This window comes from Colias croceus, chromosome 30, assembly GCF_905220415.1.
Source record: "Colias croceus chromosome 30, ilColCroc2.1".
NCBI classification, from domain to species: domain Eukaryota; kingdom Metazoa; phylum Arthropoda; class Insecta; order Lepidoptera; family Pieridae; genus Colias; species Colias croceus.
In genome coordinates, this window is record NC_059566.1 from 3,333,095 (window position 1) to 3,355,555 (window position 22,461).

Below are 22,461 nucleotides of genomic sequence, written 5' to 3' on the forward strand. Positions count from 1 at the left end.
ACGTATACATGTCATTGGCGCGAGAGAACGTGCTTTTTTAGCCATTAATTAAGTTATTTTTTGTCATCAAATATTTGAATAACTACTTGGCAATTTTGTTTACTGTGTACAATTATGTAATAACTGGGGATTCAGTTCATAAACTGTATAAATAAAACACGTAAAAGTAAAGGTTTAATATGTTTATTTTGTATTTATCTATGATCTGTTTCTTGGCATGTATAGGTGTCGTTGGCGCTCAGGGCACGATTGCGCATGACATCTATAGATGTCATTGGCGTTCAAAAGGTTAAAGGTAAACAATCTTGGTAGGACTTTTTACACAAATACGTATTAAACAAATAAACTACTGATTAAAATAATGGTTCAATTGAATAAGTAACTGTTATTATTTTTATTTACATAGATTTTAGCTGTTAAATAAAAAGTCATATCAAGATTGTTTATCTTTAGTTAGCTACTCAACCAAATGGAGTATAATAAACATATTTATATACCTTGAAAACATAATGTATTAAAGACCATTTACCTGCTAGGTAGCCCATATTTGATGCTACAGTTTGGCTGAACAGCTGCGTAGCAAGACCACCTCATAACACCAAATAGACCGATAAATCGCAAATGCGCAGCTTAACCGTCAGCGTTCTTTTTACTTGACGCGACTTATATCTGGCTAGCGATAATATCTAGTAACTGGCTAGTATAATATCCAGTAACTGTCTAGTAACTGGCCAGTTTCTCTAGACATCAAATAAAACATGACGACACTTGTACATTTTGAGGCTATTTAACATTAAAATATATGGATAAGTTTGTTACAATTAAAAATAATAATAATATAATGAAACAGCGTAAATAATTAAGAAAATTGTGTATTTCAATATAAAAATAATGGATGAAATTAAACAAGTCGACATAATAGCCAAATTGTGGTTGTGAGCAATTAAAACAAATATTCCAGACTCTCATTTATATAGATGAATTATTAAAAATTTTACGAGAAGTTCTTCCAGATTCGCGAATTCGTGCAAAAACACTTTAAATTAACCGTTATTTTTATTATTTTATATTATTAATGTTTTTAGTTTTATATTTAAAAATATCATAAAATAAATTAATAACTTATTTCATAGTTCTTAATACTTTTATAAGGGAAACTTTTATATAAGTGGAATGTTTAATTAATAAATAAAATTTATAATTATTCCGTCTATTAATTATTACTTATTTTATTATTAACATTATTTTGAACTGTAACAAACTTATCCATATTTAATGTTAAATAGCCTCAAAATGTACAAGTGTCGCCATGTTTTATTTGATGTCTAGTAAAACTGGCGAGTAACTAGACAGTTACTTGATATTATACTAGCCAGTTCCTAACTTAAGTCTAATTAAGCTAGCCAGTTACTGGCCAGATACTTGATTGCATTTCTACTAGGGTGGTTGAAACATTATAAGTGTCAATATTAGAAAAACATTTTTTTAATAGTATCCTTATTTATTAGTTGTCAAGAGGGGAATATAATATTAATAATATTATAATATTAAACATGTTTTTTGAGGAAAACCGATCAGCAAATAATCGCCCACAGGCAACAAGTCCCAGTCAAATGATAAGCTGTTATCAATTGTGGTTTCATTTAAAAACAAACTTCACATACGTAAGAATGACATCAGTACATGTTGATGATAATAAATCGTATAAAAATCGACCCATTGTAGCGCAAAGCGTATTCCAGTTTCAGGAGCCCCACGAAGATGTTCGGGAAAATAGTAGTTATTGCTGTGCAGTGTGCTCGTTACGCCCGTCAAAACCAAAAGTAAGTACTTATTGTCTTTAAAAAAAAATTCGAAACTTTTATTTTAATTTTTTTCTATTATTACATTTGCCAACGGAAATATATTCTTCTTTCTTCATTTTTTTCTTTAAAAGTTAATAATATAACTCATTATGAAATAATATATCTATATTTCAATATTTTCAATAATATACAGGGTGTCCCACTGTTGGTATACTAAGTACGAAGGGACTTGTAGTTTTGCATAACCTGATCACGTAAAAAATACTTAAACAAAAAAATTACGTAAAAAATTTTTTGCTAAATTTTTCCTGAAAATCCATGTTTTCTTCTCTATCTTCGCGCAGCCGGCATATACCGCTTCTCTAATGTGAGCATTTTGTGTATGAAAACATAATCTTAAACGATAGCTCACGTGCTGGTGGCAAAGTTGGGCGGGATGATTGTTATGGGTGTACACAGAGTTTTAAGAATTCATCTATTTGAAAAAAAACTGCGTCTGGAATTTTATAAGTATTTTTTACGCACTCAGCGTATGCAAAACTATAACCTCCTTTGAGCTTAGTATACCAACAGTGGGACACCCTGTAGAATAAGTTTGTACGGCAAAATAAATGCCGTGCAAATTTTTTTATTTTTCTTGCATTAGTAATCGAAAATATATTTTTCTTCCTTTATTGTTTCTCTGAAAGTCAGCAATATAGCTCATTTTAATATCATGCTATTTGTTTTAGCGCTTGAAGCTGTAGGGGATGAACCGACACCGCTGAGTGATGGTAAATTGTTTTTTTTTATTAGTGATCTAAAAAAGTTTAGAAAATCCAAAATTGTACGCCTCATAATCTCATTTTCCATAATAAAATTTATCAGAATGAAATATTTTTTGTAAGGCGAGAGTAGAGCACCTTATGCACTTCGCTTATGAGGCGTGCAATATATTTCTTTTTTCATTTTTTTTTTCTTAAACTAAACAAACGACACATTCTGAATTTGAAATATTTTTTCAGAGGAATTTGCTGAGATAAAAGCTTGGCTAGATCGGGCTTTTGGTAAATTGCATTTTATTTCTTTTCGTTGTATTAGCAATCAAAAATAAGTTTTTTTTTTCTTCGTTTTATTCAGAAATATAACTAAAATTTGAAATTTTTGCCTTTTTTTAGGGGATGCGATGAATGCTAACTACAGAAGCTCAACTGAACGTCCAATTGATCAACGTACAATTAATCAGTATCTCAACTGCCCTGACCTGCAAAAATATTCACTGAGTTCAGATGTCATTCAACTAAATGATACCATCGTTGTGAACTCTGACAACCCGTGTATCATTAACGCGCCGACAATTATTCTAAAAAACAATAAATTTCTGGGTGACAAACATGCTTTTAACATAACTGGAAAGAAAATAGTAATGGATAGTAACGTATTCAAGGGACCAGAACAAAATCATTACATAGTTGGAGATAACGTACTTTTATCTAATAATACGTATCAAGGCCATTTCCAAATCCATGAAGCAGCGGGATATGAAGTCACTGCATTCAACAATGTATATGATGGTAGATACAGAGTCAATCAATATACAGGAACTAGTATACTGGTTTTTGCTAACGAATCTAAAGGAAGTCTGTTTGATGTCGTACTTGCGGACAATCCCCCGAAATTTATGCATCGTTTGTATCCTAAAAAATAATATTTTGATGTCTGTGAAACATTAAATTAGCGAAAAACGCTCATCAATTAATCCTTCGAATTTTTTAATGACATTAGCATTTGGAGGACGATTAATTTTTGATCCAAACTTCACATCTTGTATAAATCCGGTAAGGTTTATAGGCCAAGAGACCAATGTTTGTGGACTCATTTTATAAAAACAGTATTTTGTTTGTTTTTTGATATGATTAAAGGCTCCAGTTTCAGAATTTGACAGATCGTTAAGCCCGGCATTCACTACACGCACCGCGAGCCGAGCCCCGAGCCGTACCAATCCGTGGACAAATCCGTCATCGCCCACACACTACACGAGCGCCGAGTTGCAGTCCAGTCGACTGTGAACTTTGGTAAGCCTTGCACGTATCTATCCTACCACGAAAAAAAAGCTCTCTGGCTCTAGTAGTCGGTGCAATACTCTTACGCGGAAAAAAAAGTGCGTGTGGACAAAGGAATGGCTGAAACAACGAAGAAAAAAAGAACGAACGAACTAGAACTGCACATTTGTTTAAATTTTTTCAATTTAAATACATAATATATTTTTATATATGACCGATACGAGTAATTTTATATTTGATTTTACTAATAAACCATTCTTAACGTAATAAACATTTTCTGATTTAAAGAACTGAACCTTTTTCCTTTTTAAATACTTACTAGAGACGTTACTCTAAAAATCGAAATCTGTTATCTAGATTCCACCATAAATAAATAAATGCGTTGTAATTTATTAATTATTTTAATCCATACTAATATAATAAATGCGAAAGTAACTCTGTCTGTCTGTTTGTTACTCAATCACGCCTTAGCTACTGAAGCAATTTGGATGAAATTTGGTGTAGAGATATTTTATTCCCAGAAAGAACATAGGCTACTTTTTAGCCCGGGAAATAGGATAGGTTTTATCCCGACAAATTCGCGCGCGCACACACACGTACGGATTTGTCCGGCGCGGCTCGGCGCGGCGCTCGCCGTCTGGAGACGCGAGAGCCGCGCACAACTACACATACACACGCAGATTTGTCCGCGGTCTTGTCGCCAGCTACAAATCCAGCGGATGGGTGCGCCTGTGAATGGTACCCATTAGGGTACAAACGATGCATAAAGTTCGGGTCATTTTGCTCAAGTACGACATCAAACGGACTTCCTTTAGATTCGTTATCAAAAACCAGTATACTAGTTCCTGCATATTGATTGACTCTGTATCTACCATCATATACATTGTTGAATGCAGTGACTTCATATCCCGCTGCTTCATGGATTTGGAAATGGCCTTGATACGTATTATTAGATAAAAGTACGCTATCTCCAACTATGTAATGATTTTGTTCTGGTCCCTTGAATACATTACTATACATTACTATTTTCTTTCCAGTTATGTTAAAAGCATGTTTGTCACCCAGAAATTTATTGTTTTTTAGAATAATTGTCGGCGCGTTAATGATACACGGGTTGTCCGAGTTCACAACGATGGTATCATTTAGTTGGATGACATCTGAACTCAATGAATATTTTTGCAGGTCAGGGCAGTTGAGATACTGATTAATTGTACGTTGATCAATTGGACGTTCAGTTGAGCTTCTGTAGTTAGCATTCATCGCATCCCCTAAAAAAAGGCAAAAATTTCAAATATTGGTTATATTTCTGAATAAAACGAAAAAAAAAACTTATTTTTGATTGCTAATACAACGAAAAGAATCTGTATCTACACAGAGTCAATCAATATGCAGGAACTAGTATACTGTTTATTGATAACGAATCTAAAGGAAGTCTGTTTGATGTCGTACTTGAGGAAAATGACCCGAACTGTATGCATCGTTTGTATCCTAACGATCAGTCAAATTCTGAAACTGGAGCCTTTAATCATATCAAAAAACAAACAAAATACTCTTTAGGCAAAATGAGTCCACAAACATTGGTCTCTTGGCCTATAAACCTTACCGGATTTATACAAGATGTGAAGTTTGGATCAAAAATTAATCGTCCTCCAAATGCTAATATCATTTAAAAATTTGAAGGATTAATTGATGAGCGTTTTTCGCTAATTTAATGTTTCACAGACAACAAAATATTATTTGTTAAGTCAATCAGTATCAATTTCATTTATCGATAAATACAACGTCTACCTCTATAGCTATCCGTACAATGGCTCACCCAAGGTTGGATTTGACCCCTGGCAGTTTTTTCAAAAATGGCCAGAGCTCGATTCCGAGCCGCCTGCATCTTGATCAGGTTTTCTGTGGTTTTCCTGTTCACTGTGCTCCGGAGCGGGGCACAGGCGAATGCCGATACAGTAAAAATATTGAATGGCCGCAGACTCTATTCATTTCTTTAGATTAGTTCGTAGATTTAGGATTAATGTGAAGATAATGTATGTATAATATAATGTTAATGTAATGTAATAAATAAATATTTTTACGTAAAATAAAGATTTTTTATTAAACAACATTTCCCTGATTAAAAAAATGAATCAGAGATCATTGGTAATAACATAATTTGAATTCTTTTCAATACTTCTGACTATTTTAAACTAATTACACAAACAATAAGAAGGGCACAGGGAAAAAAGGAGCTCATCGACAATTGTACGTTTTTTGAATGAACTATACCATTTACTTCGTTATTCTATGGCCAATCAGAGCACGTTATCGAAACCCGATAAAAGGCGCTGATTTTGCTTAAAAATCATTAAAATAAAAATCTACTTTAGGATAAAACGCGCTCATTGCATGCCATACCGAGTAAAAAGATGCCCATTGTCTATGAAACCACGCTAGAACGGGCTGATCGCAGCGATTGACAGAGAACGCGCTCATAGTCGGCCATCTTTATTATTTTGTCATACAAGTGACAGCTGTCAGATAAGCTTCCTTGGAAAAATTTTACGACTACGTTGTCAGTTGTGTTTTTAAAAGTTTTTGCATATTTTTCTTAAAATGGACAAAAATAGTAGTGATTGTGATGAAAATTATGTTTATAAGACTACAAAAAAGAGAAAGTCACACGGTCGGATGTCTGAAGTGTTGAAAAAGTTAAAATTATCGAGTCATGAAGCCGGTCCAGCCTGTGGTTGCAGATTGGGATGTTTCGACAGGATTCCTATGGAAGCAAGAACCCAAATTCTCCAGAATTTTAATTTACTATCATCACATGATGCCCAAAATAGCTATTAAAGTGGATTGATCTCTGTTCTGCCGGTTACTAGACGTTCCAAGAAAGAAGGAATATTACATTATGATGCTGTATACAAGTACAGGGTACTTGCTATGATTGATTCGGAAATAAAATAAATAATTATATGCAAGAAGGCTTTTATGTCAATACATGGAATATCAAGAAAAAAAATTGAATATTTAGTAGCAAGTTTAAAGAAAACTGGATGTGCTCCGGTTGATAAGAGAGGAAAACATAATAGTCATGTAAAACTTAATGATAATGTCAAAAGTTTAATTAGAGGGCATATTAATTCGTTTAAAGGTAGCATATCGATTTATAGTACCTAATTCCTATGTTATATATGTATATTATATTGTATATAAAATACGCTTTATAATAGGTACCTTTTGAAGGAAACCATTAACCAAAGCTTTAAAATAAATAAAAAACTTACCGACTTTTTGCTAAATCATAATTTCTTATGTTTTTATTACTAATTACTACTTAAATTAGTTAATTATTATGTTTTTAAAACTTTTATTTATTTGATTATTGATTTAATTGTTATTTAAAAACTAGTTTAAATTTAGGTTTTACAATATTATGTAGGTATATAAAACTGCAAAAAAATGTTAACTATTGCTTTTGTTTACAGTTTATATAGATACGACGTTATCGACATGTCCGTCGAGATAGAGATATTGGAAGGAAATGGGAGTCTGGATCAGCAAAAAGAAAAAGAAAAACTGAACGAACTGCAGCCAACCAGGTTTTAAGTTTAAATATGATGAAGTTCCTCAACCAAACTGCATCTGGTAGTACAGAATCTTCTAAATCGATAGCTTCGACTTCTACGCAACAAACGTCCGAGATATCGTTGGAAAATGCTTCAGATGCACCGAATACCGAGAGCGAACGTCAGTTAGACGTTGAGATCATTTTTTAGACAATCAAAATTTGACGCTGAAACTCTTGTGACGTCATAAAGCAATCAAAAAGAACAGATTGACATAGATTCTTCAATTCGCAGCGACGACGCCAGCGCCATACTTCAGGAAGTACTTGATAATTCGGATCCCGGATTGTGGACATTTCCCGTAACGGATTCACAGCGTCGTGACATAGTTCGAAGCGGTCCCACACAGCAATAAAATAGCGGTGATGAATATTATCCCAAAGGTGATGATCACACTTTTCTAGTTTCTAATTCTCGAGAAAATAATGGTGAAACTCAACGTCGCTGGTTAGTTTATTCCAATTCCAAAAATAAAGTGTACTGATTTCCATGCAGACTATTTAGCAATTCACAAACTCAGGTGGTAAAAGGAGGGTGTTGGGACTGGAAATATTTTACTAGCGATCCGTCCAAACAAATTGGAACGTTTGGAAGCTTTGTTCCGACCAAAGCGCCGAGACAAATGTCAAAACGCCAAGGAATAGAATACGCTATCGATAGAAATTGACATAAGCGTACGATGTTTTGCCTAAGGATTCGGTCACCCTACCAACGACAATGACGACCACGAACAAAATTTTCAACCAGTCGCAATTAAATAAAATTGTGCAAAACATAATTAAAATGACATTTAAGAATTTCCTGTCGTATTGGTGTTTGGAAACATTTTTTTTGAGATCAATGAATAAACAAACAGGTTTTTCATAGAAACGGAGGCTCCTAGAAAAAAATGTATTTAACATTTTTTATAGATAATTAGATGATCTACAATTTTGGTTCAGGTGATTGTATGATAAACTTATCGTCTCAGCGAAAATCGCAAAAAAAACCCTATTTTTTTATTAATTGACCTCGAAATTTTTTATTTTTATGACGAGAGATTTAAATATTGATTTTGAACAAATTTCGGCAAGATTGGAATTTTGGTCGTGGTCGTCTTCGTCGTTGGTAGTGTGACCGAACCATTACCAAAATGTCATGAGCTTATGTCAATAATTAGCGTTAGCAGTTTCTATTCCATGGCGTTATGTACGTTTGTCTAAAGGCCCAAATCGGCTCATTCGCATTCGCAACGCCGCCGCTGTAGGACGTCAACACGAACGCCGAGGGAGTTACGGTCACGGAACGTGACATATGATAATGAAGTTACGTGAACTTTATAAAGACTTTACCTGTTTGTGGGACTTAAGTGACAAAGATTATGCCAATAGAAATGCCAGAAATCAAGCGTATTTGATTATGCTAGAAGTTTAAAAAAAAGACATTGCTTTAAAAACGTTTGTGCCGACACGTACTTACTATAAATGTGTGAGAATGATGACATCGCAAGATGTGAGCGTGCGTTGTATTATAATTTATATTTCATTTAATAAAACCAGTTGATAACGTCCGAGTGTTTCACTTGTCTCCTTGTTCCTTTAATCACATTCACAGTAAACATACATACACGCCACATAACGTCAATCGTTAACGAAATTTAAATCGTTAATCCTCAAAGTCTGTAATGAGTGATTAAAATATGTTCTTATTATCTTCTTATTAAATGTATTTTATGTATACAATTTGAATGTATTGTATTTATTTATTTTAATATAATCTTTATTGCATACAAAGAAATACAAATTTCACACACACAGACAGGACATTTGATGCAAAGGGCGGCTTTATTGCTTCAAGCAATTTCTTCCAAGCTTTCCTTTAATTGAAATGAATTTAAATGGACTAAAATATTTAAGCACTTTGACATTAAAAATATTGTTATATTAAAATTATTATTATATAAAAAATTAGTTTAAAATTTTATATTATTGACGCAGCAGAAAAATAAGTTGGTCTATATGCGTACATCCTATAAGAAGGAGCGAAAAAAGGCAAGCACATTCAAATCAAATAACCTGTTATATAAATAAGTAATGTGTTTCATATTATTATGTATTTAACTTGATTTTTTTTTGCGTTTCATTATGAATGACATGATTGCTAATGGATTTCGCCCATTCCCTAGACCGGCTTCTATACACAGTACTTTAGTGAAGAAATAAAACAACTATGGGTTTCAGTAAACAATAAATTTGGATATTTTACAAATTCTAGGTGGAAGCTAACAAGACTAGTGGCGCTGGAAACGATGAGGTGCATACGCCATCACTATGGTACTACGAACGTCGAACACTTCTCGTTCTTGGACAAAAAACCACGCCGACTGTGTTATATGATGTGATGAGTAAAAACTCTAATAAGTTTTTTACTTTTGCGGAATACGCGCGTAAATCTTTGCTACGTCTTAATATTGTTAAAGGTTTATCCGATGAGCTGAAAACCGCCATTGTTATTCGAGGCATTAGTGATCTATAAATAAAAGCCGCGGCCACGAATGCTAAATTACCCTCAAAAGATTTGATTGAATTTTTATCTGTATATGTAAAACCTAGATACGATTCCCGTCAATTCAACGTTTCTAGGCTTGATAATAACAAAAATATTTGCCGCACCTGTGGAAAATCAGGGCATAAAAAATGGCATTGTCCTAAAAAGCTTAGAGCTGACCCTACAACTTCTACTCAGGTTGACAGTTTCGCGAAGCCATCTCCAATTACAATTGCGTCAAGCAATAACCAGGTCGGTTAAATATTGCACATTTTGTAGGCGTAACGTACACTTGTTAGATTCATGTTTTCAAAAACAGCGTTCTGACGTTAATGGTAAAAAAATCAATGAAGTAAATTTTTGCTTAGACTCGATCCCAAACAAAGTAACGTAATATCAGCGGTTGTTCAAAAAGTACCAGTTGACGTTTTGATCGATAGCGGGTCAGATATTTAATTTCAGAATCAGTACTGAGATGTTTTAATTTTAATAGAACGCCGACTTATCGTTTAATACGTGGAATTGGAAGCCAAAAAATTGAGTCGGCTTCCCTAGTCACGACAGTTATAGAATTTCCTGAAGTCTCATTGGAAATAGATTTATTTGTGCTTCCTTCTGAGTGCATAAATGCACCCATTTTGATTGGCACCGATGTGTTGAATCAAAAGGGATCATACATTAGAACTAATGGAGAACAGCGGCTTGTGAGGTCCGGTAGTGTGTCGACTGTGCAGCATGTGCTCACGGTGGACGATGGGATTGTCAGGACCCCATTAATTGGTTTAGATAGGGATAAATTACTTGCGATAATGAACCCTTTAAAGTCACTTCTTATATAAACTCAGTATATATAAAACAAACTCAGTATAGTAAAGTGATTCGATAATAAACAAGTAACTTTAGTTATCTCTTACGTAGATGCGCACACATTAGTAAAAAATTAAAAGGTTCAGTAAAGAGTCTAAAACTCGAGTAGATGTCACCTGTAAACAAGTAGTAAAGCACTACAGCCGCGGAGTCGACTTAGCGGATATGTTGATAGCACTCTATCGCACTGGCATCAAATCCCACCGTTGGTATATGAACATCTTTTCCCAACTTTTCAATATACGCATAAATAACGGGTTGTTATTACGTCGTACACACAACAAAATGGGGAATGTCGTGAGGAAGACCATTTGAAAGAATTTAGGTATGAAGTTTTTATGGGACTGTTAAAGAGAAATAGAGAAGTTGCTGTAAGAAATGTAGAATCGGTATCGGAGAAAAATATAATAAAGAAACCGGTAGCCGAGAGGCCTAGTGACCAAATACGATATGACAAATTTGATCACTGGCCACAGCTGACCGGTTATCAGCGGTGTAAATACTGTAAAACTGTTCAAGCCTTTACTATGTGCACAAAATGCAAAGTACATTTGTGCTATGTTAAAAATAGAAACTGTTTTTTGGCTTTTCATACGAAACAAAAAAGCACAATGTCTAGTATAGTATACAATATTGTCAAAAATAGTCAGTTTGAACTAGGAGTAGCATTGTATAGTATTCTATACATATGATTTTTCCAAAAATACAATATTATAATTTTTTTTATTGTCATAGCTATGTCTTTTTTATAAGTAAATAAACAAATTAAACTCATATTTTTTGTTTTTATTCACATCCTATACCTTGCGACTTTAAGGGTTTATTTACTTATTTTGTTTTTATTTACGACTTTTTTTTACCAGGGGGGAAACCAAGGAGAGTTCGAGTTGTGACAAGGACGATTTCTTCCAACCTATTAAGCGGGGGATACACATGCCCGTAGCTTGCACACAAGCATACCAGCTCCTTGCAAGTGCCAGCTACAGTCATGTGTATTCACTAACTGGCATGCCTGTAACTGGAAGCTAGTTAGTTGCAAGTAGCTAGAACAAAATTTGATTTTCTGCATGCCCGTTGAGGGAGGGGACGCGGGGGGCTGCTAACCTGGCACGTGTGAACAGACGCGACAGCTACGGGCATGCCAGTAGCCGACTCGTTGTGGCCGTAGGCGCACGTTTTTTGTTTTGATTTCAATGGTCAAGTTTTTCTTCTGTTGGTTTTTGTATTCAACATGGCACGATGGGGAGATGAGAGAATACAGTTCATTCATCTGTACAGATAATACGAATGTCTTTGGAAGCCGACTAGCTTTACAAAAACAAAATAGCACGTACCAATGCCTACAGGAAAATACAAGAAGAATTAAATCTCACTGAAAAAGAAATAAAGTATAAAATTCAAAACGATCCGGAGCTGGATCCATGGACATTTACAAACCCAGTTTGATTTGGTTTAAGGAAATGAATTTTATAAATGAAACTTTCGAATATAGAAACTCAATCCAAACAGCTGATGTAGGTACCCACCCTTTCTTTTCATTGTGTATGAAGTCCCATGTCCCCGTAGTGGGGTAAGGGGCAGATGCATTATGCATACATCTGTTTCACTGATCGATTTTTCTTTAGGGACAAGTAGGTGGACAGCCTTCTGTGACCTACCAGACCGAGACATTTTTTTTTCTTCGTCTCCACCGGGAATCGAACCCAGGACCCCTCGGTTATACGCTCACGCGTCAACCACTGTACCAAGGAGGCGGTCTGTTCTGTCTTTTCATTACTATTAGATAACTATTAGAAATCACCTTTACTGGGTAGTTTGTGTACTATTTAAGTCATGGGGCATTGATGGTAATCTTTGTCATTTATGTTATTGAAATTAACACTCAAATTTAATCAAACTATAGACATACATACATGAGAGCATTTTGAGGTAGGGGTGCACGATATATATCGATATTTCGTAAAATATCGATATATGTACGCGATATATCGATGCAACCCGATATTATCGAATCATCTAGTATCGGTACGTACAATCGATATATTTCATTCGATATATTAATTATCGGGAGAAATTAAAAGCACATTCTATTTCTGTTTTTTTTTTTATAAAATGGTTAAATACCTATCTGTAATCAAGTTGTTCGCAATATTAGAACGCAAAGACACGAAATTCTTCTACTCTCTGTGAGGGCAGCACTTGTAGTATATTTATTAAATTACTACCTACTTAGTTTATGATCTGTGGCTTCGTATTATATCTATATTTAATTAATCTGTGCTTTGCGATTACTCGCTTCGTTCTCAGTACAAATTATCCTATAAGTAAAAGTTGTCTGTTTTGTTTAATACAGTTTACAAAATTGAAATATTTAACAATGGTGGCTAGCTTTGTTCCATCTGAGTGACTTTTCAAAAACCGCACAGGTTTAAACTCAGCAGAGAAGCAGACTGCAAGCCAAAAGAGTAAATAAAATTTTATTTTTGCAAGATCTAGAGAAAAAGTATTAGGATTTATAAATAAATAAAGTTGATTTGTTTCTGCACTCTGTTTTACTCATATTAACCTGAACCCTCAATATTATAGACTAGTTAAATACAAATCGCTTACGATATATCGAAAATATCGATATATTATGTTAGGTAGGGTTATGTACTTGCACATGCGGAAGATTGCGATAGTGTCCCCGCATCCCGTCTAAAGCAGCGCGTTGGTACACGGTGGGGTTTTAGTCGATAGGAATCCGACATAACCCACGGCTCCTTCCCCGGGAGCCGTGGGTAATGGGTATCTTAAGTAAGATTTCCCCACTTTAAAAAAAAAGGGTTATGTACTTATGTTGTTAATTTGGTATACGACAGGTGAAGACCGACATCAAAAAAGGAGGTATGTATGTAAAATTTTTAGAATTACAAAATATTCACATTTGTTAGGTAGTCTATTGGTGCTTCTAAAAAATGTTTAAAGTTTATTAAAGTGTATGAATGTAGCTCTGGTAGAAGCACGAAGTAAATGGAAATTATTCCACCGACAAGTGCCATGCACTTAAATTTGAGGATCATAGATAACAGTTTTATTCACCAAATTAGCATACAAAGTATTACTTATATACTTATACTTATATGAGGATATAGATATATGTCGTTTTTTATGTACGTTTAGCCACAAATATCTTAGAAACTACATTTTATGGGTATTTTATGGTACATGTATGAGTGTAAAAAAAAAGTACACACAAGTTTTATTAAACAAAAGTACTTTTACAATTACATTTATTCATTTAAAATATTAATTAAACGGTCTTTTCAAAACTATTAGCTAAAATATGGCACAAAATTTATCCCGAAATTATACATTAATAAACGTTTTAAGAGGGCAGGAATTATTTCTTTCAATCGCAATACGATTCCTGTTGTAAAGTATGATCCCAGATCTTATAGCAGATGGCTTAAAAGCAAATCTGAAAACGAAAGTATTGCTTCTCATCATGTAATTATGACGACTTAAACTATCCAGAGCCTTAATAACTTATGTGTTGATGCTATCAATTTGTATATATATCAAACTGATATACCACACATGTCTATACCAAATGACACGCAATCTGATAATACAACAAATAACTGCTCACTTATACATAGTGATTATATACCGGAAAGCTATCCTACTCCTTGGTACAGTGGTTAACGCGTGAGCGTAGAACTAGTCCCTAAAGAATATCGATCAGTGAAACAGATGTATAATACATCTGCCCCTTACCCCACTAGGGGACATGGAACTTCACATCAAGAAGAAGAAACTGTTAAATTAACAGTTTCTTCTTCTTATCTTAAAGTAGTAAATGTTTTTCATTAAAGTAAATTTTTTTTCATATCGAGTTGCGAAGTGCAATTATTCGTTTGTTTTGTTTTGATTTTTGTAAGTGAATCAATAAATAGTTTTAATTATGAAACTTGTGAAGTATGTTTGGAGAAATTGAAAGCTGGTGTGTTTTCGAAATTATCGTTCAACGAAAAACGAAATTTGATTGAAAAAGGCAGTCCTACACCGGAATTAAATTTGGTGCATTTACAAAGTAATAGAACATCTCTACAATAATAAGTTCCAGAAATACTACGATTAGCTAAATTAATAGTTACAGTTCCTGCAAGCAGTGCCTCGACCGAAAGGTCTTTCTCATCATTAAAACGTATACATACACTTATTTAAGAAATACCCAAGGTCAGGATCGCCTCACTAATTTATCGATGATTTCTATAGAAAAAGACCTTCTCACTGAAATGAAATGCCTTCCCAATTTCTATGATTCCATATTACAAACATTTTTACAGAAAGATAGACGAGTAGATTTAATATATAAATACTTCTGTCGAATTTAGAACCTTCGTCATTCTAATCTCTAATGTCGGCTAAATAAATAAATTTTCATGTAAAATAATTGTTCATGGTTTTTCTTTGTAAAAATTAAATAAGTTCTGCTGTTAATGCAATATTTTCTTTATCGGCCGAGTAAGCTATTCTAGACGTCGACAGCCTCTGAAGCGCAGTGGCTGAAAGCTGTTTGCGTTGCGGGTTCAATTCCCATGTTTTCTTTGCAATCTCTGTGGGATTAATTGTCTTTTCTTTATTTGATTTTTCCTGCATTATTTAATAGTATTTAGTGTTAAGCAACTAAAATCATGATTTGAGAAAATCTAAGTTAGGTTATAAAAAAAAAACTGCGATAGAGGTGAATTCATTTCCTATTTTTTTAAAACTGTCGGGTCTTTGGTCTAGTGTGTGTTTGTCTCTCTGTGAATGAACGGTGAACCGATATTGGTTACACAGCAGGTTTTATTATTGTGAATTGAACCATTACAAAATTTTTGCCTACCCTGTTGAAAAACTCTGTGCACGCCCCTGCTGTTAATAAAGAGCCCGAAGTGTTACAATTTACAAAAATATAAAAAAAATATGTCCAACAAAACATATTTATTAAACCTGGTACTTCAAATGTCCATTCTTTGACCAGACTTTCCAAAAACGATAATGAAAGCACTTTTGTTGCTTTAAATAGTTGATCCACCTTAAATTTTTTCGTTCATTTTCATTTCCAAATTACTGTAATACAAGATTTCCGCCCGCGGCTTCGCCCACGTTTGCAAAGGAAAACCCGCATAGTTCCCGTTCCCGTGGGATTTCCGGGATAAAAACTATCCTATGTGTTAATCCAAGTTACCCTCTATATGTGTGCTAAATTTCATTGTAATCGGTTCAGTAGTTTTTACGTGAAAGAGTAACAAACATCCATACAAACTTTCGCCTTTATAATATATATTAGATCTATGCTGAATATCAATAATTACATTTTACATTTATTGTAGGTTATTTTGTCTTGGCGTAGTGATTGTATTTTTATAAAAACAGTCTCTGGTTACGGTTGTGACATATGTAAAATCTGTTGTTTTTGTTCGAGATGCCCAGAAATCGCGTCAGAAAAACTCTTAGAATTGCTAACCGACTATGACAAAATCGCTTTTTTGAAGCTGGTATTAGAGGGGGTGTATCTCAGTGTAGCAATCGTTTTGCTAGAGCAAATAATAAATTCATGGAGGATTATGATAGTGAAAAATCTAATACATTTCTAACATATTTTGATGCGAATAATTTATATGGTTGGGCAATGTCTCAATCTTTTCCTGTTGGTGGTTTCGAATGGATAGATTATAATACAGATTATAATGTGTCAGATAACTCTGATTTCGGTTATGTTTTAGAAGTTGAATTGGAATATCGTGATGAACTTCATAATTTGCATTCTGACTTTCCGTTATATCCTGAAAACATATGTGTGGGTAATACTAAAGAAACTAAAATGGTTCCTAATTTAACCTTCGGCATACAAGGTGGGGTATTTTAACCCCAACACTTTTAAATTGCGTTGATTTTTTATTAAAATGCAACCAAATAACTTAATTTTCTCAGTAGCTGAAGTTTAAATATTGCCGCGTCGAATCACAGCGTTGAATCAGTACTGCGCTCGCCAGCGTCGTGTGAGTACGTGTGCAAAGTGGTTCCCGGGCGTTTTTTACCCCACGTTGTATGGGACGTTGTCAAAAAAGTTTGTACCTACTTCTGTGTTTTTTTGTTAATTACTGCTACAATTAGTGTTTTATTTATACTTTTTTATTTTTATTGTAGGTACAGATAGTCAATATGAATAATTATCTGCAGGATGATCGTATTGCGGCGGCCTTATTGGAAGAAAATGAAACTTCGTCAGACGACGAAAACTTTGTGCCATATAGTGACGACGAATCAGATCACATCAGCGTGGCTTCTGAAGTTCCAAGTGATACGGACGTGGAAGAAGCCGAAATCAACATTGAACCATATTCAGATGACACGGCATCAACACCTCAACCATTTTATCTTGGAAAAGATGGAAGAACAAAGTGGTATAAATTGCCCCCGCGAACCAATGTTCGGACAAGGGCCGAAAATCTAATTACGCATTTGCCAGGGTGTAAAGATGCAGCACGACATAAAAAAACCCACTTAGAATGCTTCGAGACCTTTTTCACTGATGAAATTGTTGACATGGTTTTGAAATATACAAACCAGAAGATTTCTTTGAGAATGGAAAACTCTACATCGAATCCATCATACGGGGAAACTAACAAAGCTGAGTTGAAAGCCGTGTTTGGGTTGTTGTTTTTGGCAGGTTTGTTTAGATCTGGCCGGCAAAGTCTTATAGACCTATGGAGTAATGACGGCACAGGAATTGAAGTATTTAGAAATACTATGACGAGACAAAGATTTTCATTTTTGATAAATAACTTGAGATTTGATGATTTATCAACTCGTACAGCAAGAGTTACTTTCGATCGTTTGGCGCCAATTCGAGATGTTTTTGATATATTTGTCAAAAACTGTCAGACTGCGTATACACCGTATGAATACTTGACCATAGATGAAGAACTTGTGGCATTTAGAGGAAGATGTGCCTTTCGTCAGTACATTCCATCGAAACCAGCCAAGTATGGGTTGAAAATTTACGCTCTAGTGGATGCTAAAACATTTTACACAATGAATTTAGAAATATACTGTGGAAAACAGCCTGACAACAGTCCGTATACAATGAGTAATAAACCTTTTGATGTTGTTGATCGTTTGGTAAGATGCGTGTCCGGATCTGGAAGGAACATCACTATGGATAACTTTTTTATGAGTTATGAAACTGCTGAAAATTTGCTCAAAAACCACAAATTGACTGCCGTTGGAACACTAAGGTCAAACAAGACATGCCTTCCACTGCAGTTCAAGGCTCGACGTGAAGAAAAATCATCTGTGTTTGGTTTTCAAAAAGACATAACTATTGTATCTTACATACCAAAGCCGCGAAAATGTGTACACATGATGTCCTCATTACATCATGATGATGAGGTGGATCCAGAAAGTGGAGACCAAAGAAAGCCATCTATTATAACGTTTTACAACTCGACAAAGAGCGGAGTTGATGTTGTCGATAAACTTGCGAGAACCTACGATGTATCCCGCAACTGTAAACGCTGGCCTCTTACCGTATTTTTTTCAATGTTGAACCATGCTGGCATAAATGGTTTTATTGTGCATATGTTAAATAACAGCGTTGAAAGGAACAAAACTAATCTAAGGAAGAACTTCATCAAACAATTGGGACTTTCTTTGCTCGAAGACCACATTAGGAAAAGAAAAGACAATCCACATATACCACGAGATATAAGAAGACGCGTGCATGAAATGTTGAATGAAGAAGTTCCAGGACCACCACAAAAGCAACCAAGAAGGTCTCAGCGATGTTCTTTCTGTCCAAGACACAAAGATAGGAAGACTCTGAACGGATGTTTCAAATGTAACGCCGCCATATGTAAGGAACATGCGAATTTGATGTGTCAAAATTGTACTAATTTAGATAACGAATGATCTCGCTCAAATAGTCATAAAGAGCCAATTGTGATTTTTTTTATAAAGCCAAATATGTCTAATTTTATAAAAGAAATAAAATAATTAAGTTAAAAAAGAAGAAATATTTTTGTTGATTTTTTATTTAGACTTAATAACATTTTGTTGAATTCACGGAAACTTACGTGATTTTTAAGTTTTTTTTTATAATAAATGTTTAATTTGATACTTTTTGTATTTTATTCATTAGCTTATTAATGTACGTAACAGAAAAACCCATTCAAACTTATTGCACATGATGCACACACAAAGTAGAGACAATCTCTAGTGGGGTTAGTTTAACCCCACGTTGTATAGGTGAGGAGTTTTTTTCACCTTGTATGCCGAAGGTTAAATAATAAAATTAAATACATCGTTCACTACAGGAATTTAAAACAATGCATTGAAATGGGAATTAAATTAATTAAAGTACATAGAATTTTAAAAACAGAGTTCTTGGTTAAAGAAATAGACTTAAATACTAGTTTGAGAACGTTAGCTACATCAAACTTTGAAAAAGACTTTTTTAAATTAATGAACAATTCTGTCTTCGGTAAGACTATGGAAAATATTGAAAAAAGAGTAAACGTTAAACTACTAACTCACTGGGATAATCGTGATAAAGTTTTAGGTGCTCAGGATTGGATTGCAAAACCAGAATTCCATAGTTTATCAATATTTTCAGAACATTAAGTCGCCATACAATTACGGAAAACAAAATTTATGATAATTTTGTATTTTAGATATATCTAAGAGTCTTAGACTAAGACCCTTATGTATGAATTTCATTATAACTACATGATTAAAAAGTTTCATAATAAAATTAAGTATATTGTACACCGATACCAATAGTTTGATATATTAAATTTTTACAGACAATTTTTATGAGGATATAAAACCAGATCTACTTCACTATTTCGATACATCAGATTACCCGGAAAATAATAATTACGGATATCCAAAAATAAATAAAATACAAGTTAGGTTTTTATAAATATGAGAATAATGGTAAAGTACTGAAGGAATTTGTAGGGTTGCGATCAAAAATGTATGCCTTAGAAATAGAAGATTAATTTTAGCAAAGGCAAAAGGGGTTAACAAAAGTGTTACCAAAAAAAATGAATACGGAAAATTACAAATCGTGTTTGTTTAATAAAAATGTATTATATTGTAGTATGCTTTGATTTAAGTCAATCAAACACACTATTTTTACACAAAAAATAAATAAAACATCTTTATCATATAATGATACCAAACGATGTATTATGAACAACAACATTGATGCATTGGCTTGGGGACATTATGAATTACGCTAAGTGTAATATTTTTTACTTTTATTTCTTTGTGTATAATATACAAAATATGTTCTGATTGTAAAATCTATTACGACTATCATCATGAGATGGATACAGATAACTTTGTAAAATGGCTGAAAGAAAAGTTAATACCTAACTTACCGCCGAACGGTATAGTTGTCATTGACAATGCGCCTTACCACTCAAGGCAATCAATAAAGGCACCCACAAGCGCGTCTCTAAAAGCTGATATGCAAAACTGGTTGCGTGATAATAACATTCCTTTCGACGAAAAGATGACGAAAAAGGAATTGTATCCTATTATCTTAAGGACAAAGCCGCCAAAAAAATATGTTGTCGATGAACTGATGCAAGAGCATGGTCAAGAAATAGTACGTCTGCCACCCTATCACTGTGATTTAAATCCTATAGAATACATTTGGAATCTAGTGAAACAAAGGGTGGCAGACAAAAATGTTAATCAATCAGAGAAAGAAATAGAAAAACTGACAAGAGATGCACTTAGTTCTATTACACCTTCCGACTGGAAAAAGGAAGTAAAACACATTGAACGACTTCAGCGAGAGTATTGGGAAAAAGACCATCTCGAAGAAAATAATGTACGAGAAATTATTATATCCCTAGGGGAAGAAAGTTCGGACAGTGACATAAGTGATGGGGATAGCGACAATGAAGAAGAAGATTCAATGACTGGCATAGAACCAATCGTATATTCTGACGATGATTTATAATATTTCTGTCAGATAAATAAATACTTTTTGTACTTAAACAACATTCTTTCATTTATTGTCATCATTCTATAATCATCATCACAACACAACACAACACAAGTTATAAAAAAAAATGTAATTTATAATTATTAAAATAATATTGTGATGCTTATTTTGCACACTGTACCAGAACGCCGTTGCAACGTGACGTCATCGACGCCAGGTCCAGAGATAATGTAACCGAGTAGTATATGCAGTAACGCACACGACGCGCTAAAAGTCCGGCGCACAAAAAATCCGTGTAATTCGGGCAGACCGCGACGCGCCGCGCCTGCGCCTGCGCCGTTCCGCACAAAGTGTGCGAAAAAAATTGAACGTTTGCTTCAACGCGCGCTAACGCAGACGGCGCACACTTTAATCGGCAATGTGCATTTGCTAAGGGTGGACGTAACGCACGCGATCTATTATCGTGGCGCCAGAGGTCGATGTAACTATGTTAATTCAAGAAATAGTAAACAGACCAGCAATTTATGATACTTCTAAGGCAGAATATCATGATAGACGTTTAAATAGAAAAATGTGGGAAGAAGTGTGCTGTAATGTTTATTGTTTATTCCGCTCCTGTTTGGACATGTATGATGTCTGAAGAAAAAAACAAAATACGGTAAGGTTAAGTTTTTATTAGACTTTTTAGTAGTAATTGGAGATAAAACTTGCAAAACTATATAAAAACGATTAGATGAAAAACATAGAGGTTATTTGTTTATTTTGCATGCGTGGCTGCGTCCGCGCCTGTGTTGAATCAATAAAAATAAAGTCATTTCTAGTTTAATTTGAGGGGTGGGCGCAGGTATCTGTAGCACAGTTTATACTACCACAGATACCGGAGTTCCTCCTATTTTTATTGTATATTTTTTCAAATTAGTTTATGATCTATATTATGTGTAAATTGTTTATGAAATGTGAATGTAAATGTGAATAATGAACGAATCAATATATCAAAATCGCTTTGATTATTATGTATAACATGTATACCTTGTTATTTTGAACAAAATAATTAATTGATACATAATTAATAATTAATTTATTTACTCATGTGACTTTATACTGCCAGGGTACACTTCCCAGAGAAGTGGTTAAGTAATTAGTAAAATACTTTCTCGTTTCTATTCCATTATCTGTCCCTCTCACACCAATATTAGATGTACACACATATGCAATTCGCTGATCAAAGCTTTTTGTAGCTGCTTGCTTTTTATAGCTCTCCTCGCGGGAGGAGTTGCAAACGTGCAAATAGACTCCAGAAGTATAGACGATCACGTCAACACAATGGTCATCGTAATGATAGTATTGGCTGTGATTGTTACGTCCATAGTTTTATTGGGCCAGCGTGGTTTTTGCCATCGACGGATCAGGAGTTGGCTACGTCGCGAGGTGAATAAGGCCAACCAAGGACGAGCGTCCGCGACGCTTGGGAAAGCGACCCAGCCTGCGCCGCCCACTGCGGGATACGCGAAAAATAAATAAATATAGTTGTAAGGATAAGTTTGTGTAGTGACTAGTGAGTAAGTGACCCTATTGTAATCTACCTACGTATTGTAGGTATTCCGATCAATTTA

The 22,461-nt window shown here is 34.3% G+C and overlaps 3 protein-coding genes and 1 pseudogene across 3 annotated transcripts; all 4 read left to right on the plus strand.

The window, feature by feature from the left end:
• Nucleotides 1-831: 831 nt before the first annotated feature.
• On the plus strand, nt 832-5,938 carry LOC123704611 (annotated as a pseudogene).
• Nucleotides 5,939-16,362: 10,424 nt separating this feature from the next.
• Nucleotides 16,363-20,132, plus strand: LOC123704550 (piggyBac transposable element-derived protein 4-like). The gene is made up of 3 exons (XM_045652929.1): nt 16,363-16,744; nt 17,035-18,417; nt 19,135-20,132. Exons 1-3 carry the CDS (start codon nt 16,442-16,444, stop codon nt 19,507-19,509), a joined length of 2,061 nt encoding a protein of 686 aa, XP_045508885.1. The 5' UTR covers nt 16,363-16,441; the 3' UTR covers nt 19,510-20,132.
• Nucleotides 16,749-18,889, plus strand: LOC123704645 (piggyBac transposable element-derived protein 4-like). The gene has a single exon (XM_045653050.1). It carries the CDS (start codon nt 17,050-17,052, stop codon nt 18,796-18,798), a length of 1,749 nt encoding a protein of 582 aa, XP_045509006.1. The 5' UTR covers nt 16,749-17,049; the 3' UTR covers nt 18,799-18,889.
• An 86-nt stretch (nt 20,133-20,218) lies between the features above and the next one.
• Nucleotides 20,219-20,863, plus strand: LOC123704551. The gene has a single exon (XM_045652930.1). It carries the CDS (start codon nt 20,219-20,221, stop codon nt 20,861-20,863), a length of 645 nt encoding a protein of 214 aa, XP_045508886.1.
• Nucleotides 20,864-22,461: the final 1,598 nt, after the last annotated feature.

Bases quoted from the DNA above. Each gene is read 5' to 3' on its own strand.
- LOC123704550 (XM_045652929.1), top strand. From the start codon at position 16,442: ATGGAGGATTATGATAGTGAAAAATCTAATACATTTCTAACATATTTT. The intron at 16,745-17,034 runs GTATTTTAACCC...TTTTTATTGTAG, and splicing joins CCTTCGGCATACAAGGTGGG to GTACAGATAGTCAATATGAA. The intron at 18,418-19,134 runs GTATTTTTTTCA...CACGTTGTATAG, and splicing joins GTAAACGCTGGCCTCTTACC to GTGAGGAGTTTTTTTCACCT.
- LOC123704645 (XM_045653050.1), top strand. From the start codon at position 17,050: ATGAATAATTATCTGCAGGATGATCGTATTGCGGCGGCCTTATTGGAA.
- LOC123704551 (XM_045652930.1), top strand. From the start codon at position 20,219: ATGGATACAGATAACTTTGTAAAATGGCTGAAAGAAAAGTTAATACCT.